Source organism: Schistocerca gregaria, chromosome 2 (assembly GCF_023897955.1).
Source record: "Schistocerca gregaria isolate iqSchGreg1 chromosome 2, iqSchGreg1.2, whole genome shotgun sequence".
Classification (NCBI taxonomy): Eukaryota; Metazoa; Arthropoda; class Insecta; order Orthoptera; family Acrididae; genus Schistocerca; species Schistocerca gregaria.
Genome location: NC_064921.1, coordinates 351192424 through 351209797, shown reverse-complemented (window position 1 = coordinate 351209797; position 17374 = coordinate 351192424). Strand labels below are relative to the sequence as shown.

Genomic DNA, 17374 nt, shown 5'->3' with positions numbered 1-17374 from the left:
ATACAATAAGTGAGTCACAATGACTGCTTAGACATTTAAACCCCACTCCAGTAACAACAATAGTGCCATTTCAGCCTGTAAAAAGATGCAAGATTAGTGAACACAGTGAATGGAGACAATGTGACGCACAGTGCTGTAATCAGTTCTTTTCCTTTTACAGGCTGATTCATCTGCAGTTTGCACTGACATTTATGAACTAATTTTAGACATTTGCCACCTTACATTGTATTTGGATATTAAGGACACCAACCATTCCCTAAATCGTCCCACTCCCACCATACATCTTGCTTGTCACCACTGATACCACCACTTCCCTCTATACCAACATCCCCATCTGCATTATCTTTCTGCTGCTGAACACTTCCTCAATCTGCATTGCATGATTTCAAGTCTATCCTTCCTGCATACCTGTATCAACTTTATACTTGCCATTAACTACCAATTTTATACTTACCAACAACTAACACTTTATACTTACGAACAACTACTTTACCTTTGAGGGGTCAACATACAGACAGATCAGGGGTACAGCTATGGGAACAGGACATCATCTTCCTATGCCAACCATAAGCCTTCAGTCCCTTGTTTTGTTTAGAAACATTCATTGCATCTTTGCCATAAGGACCCTTGGCGAGTCTGATCTGTTAAAATTCTTCGAATTCCTAAATATATTCTCACTATTAAATTTCACTTGCGCCTATTCTAAACCCTATGCCGTTTTCCTTGATGTTTATCCCGTCTTCATTGAAGGTTAGCTACATATTTCTGTTCACATTAAACTTACTAACAAACAACAGTACTCATATTTTGATAGTTGCCATCCTTCCCATGTCGAACGATCCCTCCTGTACAGCCTTGGTATTCGAGGCAAACATATTTGAATAGATGTAGACTCTTTAAGGCAGTACACCACCATACTCAACTTGGCCTTCACTGAACGTAATTATCCCATCAGCCCAGTTCAAAAGCAGATTTCTTGGCCCATTACATACAATCATAATACTGCAGATTTCTCTGGAAAATAGCTAAGGACTACACCACTTATCACTCAGTATTATCCTGGTTTTGAATATATTAACCAGCTACGCTGAAAAGGCTACGGCTTCTTACAATCATGCCCTAAAATGAGTCAATTCTATTCAACATTTTGCACACTACACACAGAATAGCTTTTTATCAACCTCCCAATCTCTGCAACATCCTAGTCAGGCACTACACTACTCCTGCACACACCTCTCTTATCCTTTGGCTCCCACCCCTGTGATTGTCCCCACTATAAGACTTGCCCTATGCACCCTTCTACCACCACCTATATCAGGCCTGTAACTGGCAAAACATATATTGTCAAAGGAAGAGCCACCTGTGAAACAACACAGCATATACCAGCTATTATGTGAACACTGTTCGGCATTTTACATTAGCATGACTACCAACAGTTAAGGTGAATGGGCATAAGCAGAGGATATATACTGCCAATGCACAATATCCTGTTGCAGAGCATACTCTGCAACATGACAGCCGTGACCTTGATGCCTATTTCACCACACGTGCCAGCTGAATTCTTCCCCAGACACTACAACATGTCCTTGGTTCTCACCACCCACCTGATATTAATTTACATTCATTTCTTTGGTCTCAGCATTTATTTACAGTATCTATTCCTTTCTTCACTTCCATTTTGTTTTCTATATCTTTCATTTTCTGACCTGCCTATTTTTTACTGCCCCTCCCACCTTCACCACATACAATGCTCTTTGCTTTCTGTTCTTATTACCTTGTGCATAATGGTTTAGCAATAATCTCTGTCTTGCCTATTACCCCACATTCCATCTTTATGCACTCAGGTTTTCAAATCTCATCCAGCACAGTCCCCAACAATTAGCTGTTCCTTCTCACCCTGTCCACTAAGCCTCCCATGACCTGAGGTTATAGGCAACTTTACTGAGCTCTACCTCTTTTCCTGAACATCACCAGTCCTTTTCCTTCATCCCTCTTCCATCCCCTTAGACTCACCTGCTGGAAGAAGGAGCAACTGGCTCAAATAGCTTGAAAACTTCATGCCCTTTATATGTGTGTGTTCCCGTCACCACATATTGAGGAGATTATTTTGTCTCTCCCATTACATTATATTTTCAAAAACTATTTTCATTGTTACATTTTATTTGGATACACAACAATGTTGTCACGAAAATAACTATTCATAAATTTCTTTAAAAAACTTCAATGTTAAGGTGTAACCTGTCACTTTGGAGAAAAAAGTGATGCGTTTTTCCCCTCTATACCTTTCACCAATATATATAAAATAGAAAGAAACTTCCACATGGGAAAAATATATTAAAAACAAAGATTCCAAGACTTACCAAGCGGGAAAGCGACGGTAGACAGGCACAATAAAATAACACACAAACAAAATTTCGAGCTTTCACAACCGGTGGTTGCTTCGTCAGGAAAGAGGGAAGGAAAAGGAAAGATGAAAGTATGTGGGTTTTAAGGGAGAGGGTAAGGAGTTATTCCAATCCCGGGAGCGGAAAGACTTACCTTAGGGGGGAAAAAGGATAGGTATATACTCGCACACACACACACACACACACACATTATATATATATATATATATATATATATATATATATATATATATATATATATATATTAAAAACAAAGATTCCAAGACTTACCAAGCGGGAAAGCGCCGGCAGACAGGCACATGAACAAAACACACAAACACACACACAGAATTACGAGCTTTCGCAACTGGCAGTTGCTTCGTCAGGAAAGAGGGAAGGAGAGGGAAAAATGAAAGGATGTGGGTTTTAAGGGAGAGGGTAAGAAGTCATTCCAATCCCGGGAGCGGAAAGACTTCCCTTAGGGGAAAAAAAGGACAGGTGTACACTTGCACACGCACACACACACACACACACACACACACACACACACACACACACATATCCACCCGCACATACACAGACACAAGCAGACATATTAAAAGGCAAAGAGTTAAGGGCAGAGATGTCAGTCGAGGCGGAAGTACAGAGGCAAAGAAGTTGTTGAAAGACAGGTGAGGTATGAGCGGCGGCAACTTGAAATTAGCGGAGGTTGAGGCCTGGCGGATATCGAGAAGAGAGGATATACTGAAGGGCGAGTTCCCATCTCCGGAGTTCGGATAGGTTGGTGTTGGTGGGAAGTATCCAGATAACTCGGACGGTGTAACACTGTGCCAAGATGTGCTGGCCGTGCATCAAGGTATGTTTAGCCACAGGGTGATCCTCATTACCAACAAACACTGTCTGCCTGTGTCCATTCATGCGAATGGACAGTTTGTTGCTGGTCATTCCCACATAGAAAGCATCACAGTGCAGGCAGGTCAGTTGGTAAATCACGTGGGTGCTTTCACATGTGGCTCTCCCTTTGATCGTGTACACCTTCCGGGTTACAGGACTGGAGTAGGTGGTGGTGGGAGGGTGCATAGGACAGGTTTTACACCGGGGGCGGTTGCAAGGGTACACCAAGATGCTCACCTAGAAAATATATAACCAAATGGGTGTATGGCATAATGGTGCAAGTCAGATTTTGGCAGAAATGAGCTAAGTAATATGTTATTTAGTAGAAAATGCACTGTTTTGGGTGGTACAATGATTTATGTCTTTGTACGCACAATAGCATCATAGATGGAACCACAATTTCTACTGTGAAACTGTCTGTATGATAAGACATGATGGTGAAATGAATTAAATCTGACTTGCACCGCACATCCATGAAACAAAATTCGATTTTCTGTTTGTATGTTATGGTAAGGTGGAGCAACTGACTTACCACAACACTATGAAACAATATTAGATTTTCTGTTCCACTATCATGAAGTTTTCCTTTATTATAATTATAATTATTATTATTGTTATTATTCAGAGTTTGTTTTATTTTAACACTATCAAAACTGTTTTCAAGTAAATTCCATATGATAACATTGTTGAAACCTTTTCAAACAATTTTTATATTATTATATTGTTGTCTAAACTGTTAGCGTGATTACTTGGCAATTGTTACTGGTGTATGTATGAGCTTATGTCTATGGTAACATGAATAATTCAGAAAGGCTGAGAAAAATCATGAATGAAGAGGGAGAAATTTCAGATTCTGCTTCAGAATATCATCCACCCAAAAATGAGTGTAATGAAGAAAATGAGAAACAGCAATCAGGTGGAAGAATGTGACAGAGAGAGAAGACAAAACTGAAAAAGAATGGAGGTGAAGCATACACTACCAGAAAAGGTAAAACAGCTCCTGCTACACTATTTTGTGCTGATGACTGCCACTGTAGACTGCAATGTCTTTCAAAAATAACTGAAGAAGAAATGAAAGGAATTTTTGGTAGTTTTTGGAAACAGAATCTTTTAACTCTCAAAATGTCTACCTGCATGAATCTCAGATCAGAATCTCTGCAGCAAGAAGACTATGAACAGGGCCTTGACCTCAAAAGACTTATCAACAAATACTATTTACATGTTCAAAATTACTCAATTCCAGTCTGTAAAAAGTCTTTCCGGAGAACTTCCCAAATTTCCAATGGTATGAAGACTCAATGTAAACAAAAAGTAAAGAAAGGAGAGGAGCCCAATGGTGATTTAAGAAGCCAGCATAAAACCTTCTATGGAGCTCCAGAACGTGTAGTGAGTTATATTCATTCCAACAATGAAAGTTTTCCATGTCACGAGACATTATTTTTTATCAGAAAATCTTAATAGATGTTACTTGAGTCCTGAATTTATCATCATACTTATGTACAATTTATATTTAAAAAAAAGATAACATTAAACCAGTGTCAGAGTCTAAAAGATTTTCAATCATGATTTGATTCTAAGTTTGCATCCAGCAAGAAGAGTTTGTGATATTTATGAAACGGACATCTGTTGCTGAAGTGAAAACAAAAAATAATGCAACATGAATTACATTTAACAAGAGACAAGTCCGCACAAAATTCGAGGAAAGTGCGAAAGTAATAATTCCGAAGAAGTTTATGCTTTTACACTTATAAAATTAACATTCTCAGTAGCATATTATAAAGACAACTCTTACTGTCATAATCTTGGCCACCACAGCCTCAGAACTAACTCTGCTTTCAAACTTATATGGCACAAAACTATACGCAAAATCGAACAGTGGAAGAAAATTCAGGATGGAATAATGACAATATTATTTCCACTATATCGTCAGTAGTAATATTGGACGAAACTATAGTTTTGAGAGGATCACAGGAAATTTCATAACACATGGTCAAACACACAAAACAAGTGGCTAGTACAAAAAAACATATAATAATGTACAGTGATGCTTGCTCTGGACAAAATAGAAATTTTAAAATGGCACTTTCCTGTTCGAATCTTGTGACAGATACTTCAAGTAGATGTTCCCGATCGTCTTTTTATGAGCAGTGTGCACTCATATCAGCTAAATGATGCTGATTTTGGCTCTGTAGAGCTCCAGAGTGATTGCTGTATAGAAGATCTGAACTTATGAAGATACAACACATTTCTGAAGAATGCCAATATAGTGTTTCTCACCTTGAACATACAGAAAGGAGGAAAAGGAGGTCCAAGTCCTGTTCAACAGTAAAACAGGAACCACAAAATACTGAAACACAACCAGTCAGTAATTTGAACAAAAAAGGACATGTTAGAATTGTTACCATACATCCCTCCTATTCACCAGGTGCATTTCAATTCTTTGGAAGAAACTTTTGAGGAAAAGGATGGCAGATGTATTTCTGTGTTAATTTAAACTGAAATTCAAGAAATTTCTACACAATTATGATTATAATATTAATGTTACTACACTTAATCAAGCTCAAGTATTGTTAATTCAAAGTGAATTTGTTAATTAAAGGTGAAATTTATAGGATTTATAATATCTATGGTCATAACATTAATATCACTACACTTAATTTACAGTCCTATTAATATTATCCCTTAGTGGACTCAATATCCCAACAAGTGCTTCTATTTTGATTTCCTGTTTTTTAGGACAATGTTTCACACAACACAGAAATAAACTACACAATTATGCCACAAACCACTTCAAGTGACGGGGACCACAAAAACCATTATGAGGCCCACCTCTATACAATGCCTGAACAATGCCTCAGGCACAGTAAATACCATTGCCTCCCCCCCCCCCCCCCTTTTTCCCCTATTTCTTTATTTCTTGCTTTCTTTCTTTCTAGAAGAGGCTAACAACATCATGAACCAAACAATTGTGTGCCACCTTTATTTCCCCTTTTTATGATAAAACGAACAAAAACTTAATCAAATAAATGTCATGTCAACTCTCAATGTTCACACAGAATATAGAACATTTGTGTTGATGAGAACTGTGACTTATCAGAATTGTTTTGGTTATGAATAGGGTCTGAGTTTTAATGCAGTAATAATCCCTTAAATATGTATGCATTTCTCTCTCTCTCTCTGCACTGAAGAATTCTGCCATCTGTTGCTACCTTCAAACTCTCGCTCATACAGTTGGAATCTAGACTGATTACTTATTTCCACTTTTGGCATCATACTTAGTTGTGAAGTACTTAAAACACACCACCAAGCCACTACCAGTAATCACCACTCCTTACAAACATGAACTGATTTTCTGTACACAGAACCTGGAGTCAACTGAAGGCAGGTAACAAGTCATTCGTCACTTTAGTGTTGTTTTAATTTAAATGTGTTAACATTATGAAATGAATCATTAAAAAAACATACAAATTAAATAACAAAGTAGAACTGTTGCTTGGTGTTACATTGTAAGCAGCTCCAAAAGACGCAGTTCGACTAATCCTTTAGTAGCCATGTTAGTGCAACTCAGCAGCAAGACCAGAGCAGTTCCCAAACCAATGCCACATACTACATAAGCAAGTGCGAAGGTTAACTCCCAGCCGCGAATCAGGAAGAAAGGAAAATCAGAAATAAATACATAAAAATAAGCTTTGACAACAACTGAACAAGTTAACATACAATTTAAAATGTCCATACTTTTTAAAAAGAAAAAGTATTTTAATTTTAAAAATGCAGAACAATTAAACATTCTCAAAAATACCAAGCTTATTCGGAAAACAGGCAAAATACGCATTTATAAGCACTATAAAACCATGCCTAAAACATACGAAAAGAAGTAAATCAAACATATTATCTGAAGAGAATATTTTTCAAATGAAAGAAAAAAAATATGCATTTGCATGAAAATCTAGATCCTAGTAATAAACCAAATGGGTTTAGTCCACAATATCAAAGTAAATTAAATAGCTGCAACATGAGACAAATGGAACAAAAACAGTTTATATTAATCCAGACAGAAGAACTGGGTTGTAAATATGTCTGAAAAGCAATAATAGTAGCAACAGTCCTTTAATTTACACACACACACACACACACACACACACACACACACTACCAACCTTTGAGTCATGGGTAAGCACCAATAATTTTGCAACATCATCATAGGATGTCTCAGAACTATCAGAGTCTTCTTCAGGTACATAAGGGCACCATACAACTCTGTGGTTGGTTGCTGGTACAGAGTCATTTCCATTCTCTACATGGAGTAGTAATGTGCAGCTGTCCAGGAAGGAAAAAAGGCATCACTATTACACATCATATATATCTGAACAAATAATTAAACATGGTGTGGATGAAGAAGATCCTTACTGAACAATAATACCTAGTTTTAGATTCTGTCTGCAGTATTGCAGCCGCAATATTATGTACTTATGAATAACATTTCATTTTACATGCAAGGAAATCAACAGTTGTGCACTTTAATGCATATATTTAATGTTTCATGAAAACAGGCATTCGTTAAATATACTAGTTCAGCATTCTTGAAACAAAGACAATTAATATACTTTTCAAAGTACTGGACTTCATACGGAATAGACTATACACAGCCTCGTCATTGTAATCAGAAAATATTATTTATATCATCTATGATGAACAGCTTCAGGAGTTACGTGAATATATGGAACTATAAACCACACAAATGCTGACCACAAGATATTCGACATGCAGCAGTATCCAAAAATAATTCCGAAGCTTGAGATAAATATTTGAAATAATAATCATGATAATAATAAAAGTAACAAAACGGGAAAACATTTTCATCAAAACAGGTAACAGACAATTGTGTTAGCCATAGCTGCCATACATTTGGTAGAGTTAAGTATACTATCAACAAGGCACTTCAAGAACTTTACTGGCAGTAAATTTCCATTCTTGAGAACAAAGTGCACTGACACCCAGAAAAACCTTTTGTCATAACTTATAGGCTGCAATGCATATATCTAGTGCATCCCTGGATTGCTCATCAGCAGTCTTTATGGTGGATAATACATTCATCTTCACAAAATCATTTACTAGAATGGACTGTTGCAGACACACATCATCCATGAAGGAAAGAGGAAAGACTGTCAAAGACAATGTCTTTAGAATTGATGCACAAGCTTACATTCAGGAAATCTGGTAAAGAAGTTGGCTTTGCCCTTACCAAGAAACCATCTTGGCATTTGTCCCAATCTGAATCCTGTGCCTGTATCAGCTGTCACTATCACTCCATATGAATATGTAACAAGAACTGAATAAGTTATGAAAATGTCACGAGTCCAATATTCACAAATTCAAATTTCAGTATTTTTAAATTCTCCATCTGTAGACGCATTTATCTGTGTTGAGAACGTCATGAATTTCTGTCTTTAAAGCCAAGAAAATTGTTGCCAAAATATTTTGTTGGTACAAAAATGTCACGAGTCCATGACTCGTGATGTTTTCATACCACATCTTCTCGTTAGTTTTATGTAATATTTTTTAAATCACTGGAAGTAGCCTACGGTTTATGTCCCTACATTAACAACAATCAGATTTTGCCAGTACTGATTTCATGATCTATTGTTGACACCATATTGTAAGACAAATCTTGTGTGGTTGTCTAATCTTTCATTAGTAGTGGCAATTAAACCAGAAAAGAGAGCATAGACAAAAAAGGTAACAGCCATAACAAGAGGAAAGGCATACAGCATTATGATAAATACGAACACATCATAATAAAGAAAGCTATATTACAAGGAGAAGCGTACATTAACTACAATGGACATTCCTACAACTGCAACGGGGAAAAATTGCAAATAAGTATGAATTTAAAAACAAAATGTTTTGTGTTTGTACAGCAAAACGTAAAGCCTATGTTTCCCTTGTTTATTATAAAAATTGATTTCTTCTATTGCAATTGTAAGCTTCACTGTTTTGAATCCATTGATGAGATCAACAGAGCCGAGATCCTGGAAATGTTCAATAAATTTGGGAGCAAGAATGCACAAGATGGATATCTACAAGGTCTTATGGAAGTTACGGAAATTACCTGCAGACGCCCAATGAAGGATACAGTAATCCAAAAAGTACAGAGAAGAACTTCAAATATCATGTTCAAGTTTAGGGAAAGAGAATATTGGGGTGTGGAACTGTATTAGTATTCACGGTCTTAAGAGTGACAGAAGGATTTGAAGATTAGGAGACCTGTCTTTTTAGGAAAATCTCCTGTAGACAACAGGGGTAAGAGCATGGGAAGCAGATTCAGAGCTATAAAAGGTGGTGTTAGTGATCAAATAAAGGAACACATTGAATCTTTCGAGGTAAAAGTTACTCGCTATGCAAACAGAGATATGAAGTATTTTAAGGCCGGTTTGAATGAAAAGATCATGCATTCGCTATTTCTAAGAGATGTTCCCTGATATGCATGTAAAATATGGATTTTATTTAAAGTTTTTCCATGAAAATTATAATTACATATTTGGTAGACCTGGAAAAGATGTTTGTGGTTATTATGAGGAACTTAAAACTAAACTAAAAGGTACTTACCTTTGTGATTCAGCTAAAAGAGTGATTGTTGCTGAGCAAATGGTTCATATTCTAAGAAGCAAAATGTTTTATAAAAAGATAAAAGCTGTACAGGAAAATTCCAAGCAAAATGACGATGTCTAAGGCATATGTATGGATTTTATGCAGAACGTACCATTTCCCTCATTCCTGTACAGGAAGTGTTTTACCTGCGTCAGCTCTGGGTCTTTACTTTCCCTATTTATGACTTTAAGGTGGCCACACTGTGCTTCAGGTCGAAAAAAATCAATTTTCGGTTTTCGTCATATTAAGGTTTTATTTAAATACTCTGAAAAGGACTTTGCTAAACAAAAATTTTTTTCAAGCATTTTCCTACCACATGTGTTTATGCACCATGTCCACTTTTCTGTCACCCTCTTTTCTACACATATTTTAGACATTTATATCCCCTACATTGCAGAGTGTGTTGGCTATCTTTGGAATGCAACAGTCTGTATTCTTTTGTTTCTGCTGTTTGTAAACAACACACTTTCAAAAACACAGTTTTGTTCAAGTGTGATTGCAAGTAGTTGTTATACTTATGTTTGCAGTGCTTGTTTACGTGTGTTTTGTTGTGTTTATTGAAGATGAAGAAACTTAAAGGCATTTTCAAGAAACAACAATTTAGGGGAAACAAGTTCAGAAAGCTTTCTGTACAAGAGGTTATGTCACCAGGCAATGATGTTTCTAATCGTAATTCTTCAACATGTGCGTCATCAAAGCAGCTCTCAACATTTCAAGAGAGTTACAACGAATTTACTGCAACATTATTATAAATTTGACAATACTATCAGATGTAATTTCTAAATTTGTACAATGTAGACAGTGTGGTGAGTCACAGAGTGTGAAAATTTGTGAGAGTGCCAATGGGAGAAAAGGCCTAGCAATTGCTTTGGATTCAATTTGCACTAAATGCTCAGCTGTGATTTCATTTATGAGTTCTTCAAAACCAGATGCAAGTGGCCCTTATGAAATCAATACTAGATTAGTTTATGACTTACAATATATTGGCAAGGGTATGGCTGCAGGGAGAACATTTTGTTCAGTGATTAACTTGCATCAACCACCAAATAAATTTGAAAAACTGACTGCAATATTAGAGAAAGCTGTATGTGAGGTCAGTGAGGAAAGCATGAAACTGGCTGCTAGGGAAGCAGTGGAAGAAAATGATGGATGTTCGGATATTGCAGTTGCACTTGATGAAAGCTGGCAGAAAAGAGGACATGCTTCTCTGAATGGAGTAGCGACTGCCACGAGTGTAGACACTGGTAAAGTGTTAGATGTGGAGATAATTTCTAAATATTACGAATGTTGTAAAGTCAATGAACGTAAAGAGCACAACTGTGTGGCTAATTTTAGAGGAACAAGTGGTGGTATGGAAGTTCATGGAGTACAACAAATATTTCATCACTCCGTAGAAACAAGAGGGATATGGTACACCAAATATTTGGGCGATGGTGACAGTAAGGCACACAACAATGTGGTTAACTCTAAGCCATATGGAGATGTCATTATTAGCAAAATAGAATGTTAGGCCATGTTCAAAAACGTTTGGGAACAAGGATGAGAAAATTAACTATTGATATGAGAGGAAATAAATCAGAAGATGGAAAATTGTTGACCGGACAGGGTCGGTTAACTAAATCCGAAATAGAAAACTTGCAGGTATACTACAGGCAGGCAATTAGGAGAAATAAAGAAAATCTGGAGGCAATGAAGAAAGACGTTTGGACCATATTCTTCCGTAAGTCCTCTACCAATGATAAGTCATGTCATGGATTGTGTTCATCAAGAGAAAATTCGTGGTGCAAATACAATAGGGCTCAGGCAACTGGAGAATCTTATTCTCACCAGCATTCTCTCCCTGCTGCTGTTATTACAGCAACTAAACCTATTTTCAGAGACTTGGCTCATCCTGACCTAAGGAAATGTCTGCCTGGGCAAACACAGAATCCAAATGAATGTTTCAACAGCGTAATTTGGAACCAGCTTCCTAAAACTGTATTTGTAGGCATGGGTACAATGAAATTAGGAGCTCATGATGCTGTTAATACATTCAATTGTGGTAATATCTGAAAGTGTTGGGTACTGAAAAAGTTGGGAATTAATCCTGGTGAAAATATGATCACTGGGCTGCAATACTGCGATAAAATGAGGATAGCCAATGCAGACAGGTCTACATCTAATATGGACAAGAAAGCACGACAAACATCCAGGGAGGTGAAAAATAAGCTGGAAGACCTGCTAGGGCAAAGAAGGGCCATCATATGCAGCAGGACAGTTTTAATTAACTGCAAGCAACAAATTTCAAAAGTTTTCTTCTATAAAGTCAATTTCCCGCAAACTAAAATTTTCAGTACATATGACCCATTATATTACAATTTGTACAGAAACCACATGGCAGTTATAAGAGTGGAGGGGCATGAAAGGGAAGCAGTGGTTGCGAAGGGAGTGAGACAGGGTTGTAGCCTCTCCCCGATGTTATTCAATCTGTATATTGAGCAAGCAGTGAAGGAAACAAAAGAAAAATTTGGAGTTGGTATTAAAATCCATGGAGAAGAAATGAAAACCTTGAGGTTCGCCGATGACATCGTAATTCTGTCAGAGACAGGAAAGGACTTGGAAGAGCAGTTGAACCCAATGGGTAGTGTCCATGAGAAAAACGCTCGAAAACAGTTTATTGTTAAGAAGTATTGACACATTTTGGAGGAGGCAGGCGCTTGTGTGTGTGTGTGTGTGTGTGTGTGTGTGTGTGTACACACTGTGTGTGTGTGTGTGTGTGTGTGTGTGTGTGTATACACGGCGCATTTTCTTTGCAACTAAAGTTTCACTTTGGTGTTATTCTCTTGTTTACACTTTGCTGCCGCTGTATTACTCTGCAGTAGTGGGCTAAAGTAAAACTTGTTAGAGTATCAATTCTTACTAGTCAAAAATCATAAAAATTTAACTGAAAACTAAAAAATGAAAAACTCCCCAAATTTCTCCAAGATGGGGGGAAAAAATGTTTTTCTGGATTTCCCTGTTGTCTCGGGACACAGACTCTGTGTTCGCATTTTCCAGTCTGATTTTCCACTACTACTTGTCTTGATTCTGCTCATCAATCATTGCACCCAGAAATTTGAACTCTTCCACATGTTCGAAGCAATGTTTGTGATTATCAGATGTGACTATTTGTCTTATCCATCTCTACATTTTGACTATAAACAATCAGAAATCGAAATATATTAATTTTAGGCCACATTTAGATGCCACTTCTACAACCTCCACAAATAACTGTCTAATCTCTACTTCACTGCTGTATCATCTGCATACATTGTTGTTGTTGTTGTTATTGTTGTTGTGGTCTTCAGTCCTGAGACTGGTTTGATGCAGCTCTGCATGCTACTCTATCCTGTGCAAGCTTCTTCATCTCCCAGTACCCACTGCAACCCACATATTTCGGAATCTGCTTAGTGTAGTCATCTCTTGGTCTCCCTCTAGGATTTTTACCCTCTATGCTGCCCTCCAACACTAAATTGGTGATCCCGTGATGCCTCAGAACATGTCTTACCAACCAATCCCTTCTTCTGGTCAAATTGTGCCACAAACTTCTCTTCTCCCCAATCCTATTCAATAGTTCCTCATTAGTTATGTGATCTACCCATCTAATCTTCAGCATTCTTCTGTAGCACCACATTTCAAAAGCTTCTATTCTCTTCTTGTCCAAACTATTTATCATCCATGTTTCACTTCCATACATGACTACACTCCATACAAATACTTTCAGAAATGGCTTCCTGACATTTAAATCTATACTTGATGTTAACAAATTTCTCTTCTTCAGAAACGGTTTCCTTGCCACTGTCAGTCTAGATTTGATATCCTCTCTACTTCGACCATCATCAGTTATTTTGCTCCCCAAATAGCTAAACTCCTTTACTACTTTAAGTGTCTCATTTCCTAATCTAATTCCCTCAGCATTACCCGATTTAATTTGACTACATTCCATTATCCTCGTTTTGCTTTTGTTGATGTTCATCTCATATCCTCCTTTCAAGACACTAACAATTCCGTTCAACTGCTCTTCCAAGTCCTTTGCTGTCTCTGACAGAATTATGATGTCATTGGCGAACCTCAAAGTTTTTATTTCTTTTCCATGGATTTTAATACCTACTCCAAATTTTTCTTTTGTTTCCTTTACTGCTTGCTCAATATACAGACTGAATAACATCGGGGAGAGACTACAACCCTGTTTCACTCCCTTCCTAACCACTGTTTCCCTTTCATGCCCCTCGACTTTTGTAACTGTCATCTGGTTTCTGTACAAATTGTAAATAGCCTTTCACTCCCTGTATTTTACCCCTGCCACCTTCAGAATTTGAAAGAGAGTATTCCAGTCAACATTGTCAAAAGTCTAAAAATGCTAGAAATGTAGGTTTGCCCTTCCTTAATCTAGCTTCTAAGATAAGTCGTACGGTCAGTATTGCCTCACGTGTTACAACATTTCTACGGAATCCAAACTGATCTTCCCTGAGGTCGGATTCTGCCAGTTTTTCCATTCGTATGTAAAGAATTCGCGTTAGTCTTTTGCATACATGACTTATTAAATTGATTGTTCGGTAATTTTCACATCTGTCAGCACCTGCTTTCTTTGGGATTGGAGTTATTATATTCTTCTTGAAGTCTGAGGGCATTTGGCCTGTCTCATACATCTTGCTCACCAGATGGTAGAGTTTTGTCAGATCTGGCTCTCCCAATGCCCTCAGTAGTTCTAATGGAATGTTGCCTACTCCCGGGGCCTTGTTTTGACTCAGGTCCTTCAGTGCTCTGTCAAACTCTCACGCAGTATCGTATCTCCCATTTCATCTTCATCTAAATTCTCTTCCATTTCCATAATATTGTCCTCAAGCACATCACCCTTGTATAGACCCTCTAATTACTCCTTCCACCTTTGTGCTTTCCCTTCTTTGCTTAGGACTGGGTTTCCATCTGAGCTCTTGATATTCATGGAAGTGGTTTTCCCTTTCTGCCTGCTTCAGTTACTGCATTTTTATATTTTCTCCTTTCATCATTTAAATTCAGTATTTCTTCTGTCACCCAAGGATTTCTACTACCCCTCATCTTTTTACCTACTTGATCCTCTGCTGCCTTCACTACTTCATCCCTCAAAGCTACCCATTCTTCTTCTACTGTATTTCTTTCCCCCATTCCTGTCAATTGCTACTTTATGCTCTCCCTGAAACTCTGTACAACCTCTGGGTTCTTTCAGTTTATCCAGGTCCCATCTCCTTAAATTCCCACCTTTTTGCAGTTTCTTCAGTTTTAATCTACAGGTCATAACCAATAGATTGTGGTCAGAGTCCACATCTGCCCCTGGAAATGTCTTACAATTTAAAAGGTGGTTCCTAAATCTTTGTCTTACCATTATATAATCTATCTGATACCTTTTAGTATCTCCAGGCTTCTTCCACGTATACAGCCTTCTTTTATGATTCTTGAACCAAGTGTTACCTATGATTAAGTTGTGCTCTGTGCAAAATTCTACCAGGCGGCTTCCTCTTATTTCTTTGCCCCAGTCCATATTCACCTACTACGTTTCCTTCTCTTCCTTTTCCTACAATCTAATTCCAGTCACTCATGACTATTAAATTTTCATCTCCCTTCACTATCTGAATAATTTCTTTTATTTGATCATACATTTCTTCAATTTCTTCATCATCTGCAGAGCTAGTTGGCATCTGCATACATTAAAAACTTAAATTTATTTCTCTGGAGAACCCCAGCAGGTACTGGTCTGAGCAGACAAAAAATATCCACTAAAACAGATTGAACCAACAGATCTCAATTTTTGGGACCACTTATCAGGCGAATCATTGTAGTTAACATTTGTGTTTATTGAATCTAACAAGGAACCCATTGAGTGTGAGGTCACAAAAGGCCCATGATGTTTACAGCATTTGACACTCCACGTATTACCTACCATTAACCACAATACTGGCTGCTAATGGCAACAGGGGGCAAGGACTGGAGGTATCCAGTGGTGAGTACAGCATGAGGATATGCAGCTTCGTTTGAGTGCTTAGTCTATGAGAAACTCCCAATAGTGCTACACAGACAATGGTGTCGATACAAAGCAGAGCAAAGGCAATGATAAACAAAGCAAACATTGCATTATATCTACAACAACAGTTGCCCAAGTTGACATGTTGTCAGACAGGATCTCTAGGAATTTTGCAGAGTGAAAGAAGTGGCAGGTGAAATGTAAGTGTTTCTGCATGATGAGAAAGTGGATTTCTGCATGATGAGAAAGTGGAATGAATGGTGTCATGTCGTTCCACTATGCAGACAATATACATGAGAAGTACAATTACGATGATACATGCTTAATAGTGAAAGTGATATTGAAACATGCTTCAGCCATGCAGTTCGCGATCCTTGTTAGACAGGGAGTCACAAAACGCATCTCAAGTGAAACATAGTAAAGGACAATCATTGTCCTAGGAGTGGGTACTGAACACACTTTCATAAAAAAATTTAATAATAATAATATATGAACACATTTCATGTAAGTCTGGAGCAATATGACCACATAGTGCATAAGAAAAACTACAGATATTCAAGGGAGAACAAGGTGCACTTGTTACAAAAAATGGTGTTTGTACATTTCAAGGATGCTCGATAGAATTTACAGGATGTGCATGATGGCGACCTACTACGTTATCATCAAACTGTGTGTGACATAGATTACAGTAATTTCAGTTGCAGCGATAGATGGTTGCATAACTTCAAACAGTGCTAAGATAATGAAATTTCAAACAAAGCATCAACTCGATATGAACAGTGCACTACGAAATCAGCTCAAAGAGATGTAGTTTATATTAAACAAACTTATTTCATTGTTCGGTAAGTAGTCTGTTTTCAACCCCTACCAGTCGGTTAATCTGGATGGTAAATTGGCTGGAAAGTTATTTATCGTGCTGCAAAAAGTTGGAGTTGCTCTGTTGCCTACGATTTATTCTCTGGTGTGTGATCTTGCAAGAACAGTACGAAATATTAACTTCACAGCATGCAAGAGTGGAAAAATCTGTGTACAACAACTGAGGAATGAGAACCGCTTCTGGCCAATAATGGGTTAAAATAAATTGCTTTTGCTTTAATCCAGGTCTGCATGTAAAAATCATAATCCTTTAGAGCAAAATATCCCTCCAGAAGAGTGTAGCATTGCAGTTCAAACTATCTGCAACCACTTGATAAATTCAAGTCTCTGACTTTTGGTTTTTCCAAGCCTATAAAACATTATCACACTATTTGCAACTACACCTTAAAGGGTACCCAGTTTCACAATAAGCTCCATGACAAACTGTTTCACATTCGGTTCGATGCCATCACATTCCATCACTACGATGGCCGTGTACCGTAAGTCTCTAGAGGAACGGAAGGTTCCAAATGATTGGACAAGAGCACAGGTAGTTCCAGTTTTCAAGAAGGATCGT

At 37.6% G+C, this 17374-nt stretch overlaps 1 protein-coding gene across 2 annotated transcripts in view; it reads right to left on the bottom strand.

The window, feature by feature from the left end:
- Positions 1-17374, bottom strand: part of LOC126337033 (enhancer of mRNA-decapping protein 4) — a 120110-nt gene that overhangs the window by 76622 nt on the left and 26114 nt on the right. For both annotated transcript variants that reach the window (XM_050001335.1, XM_050001334.1), the window contains exon 5: positions 7436-7595. In XM_050001335.1, the coding sequence (XP_049857292.1) occupies positions 7436-7595 (160 nt within the window). The remainder of the gene's footprint in view (positions 1-7435; positions 7596-17374) is intronic.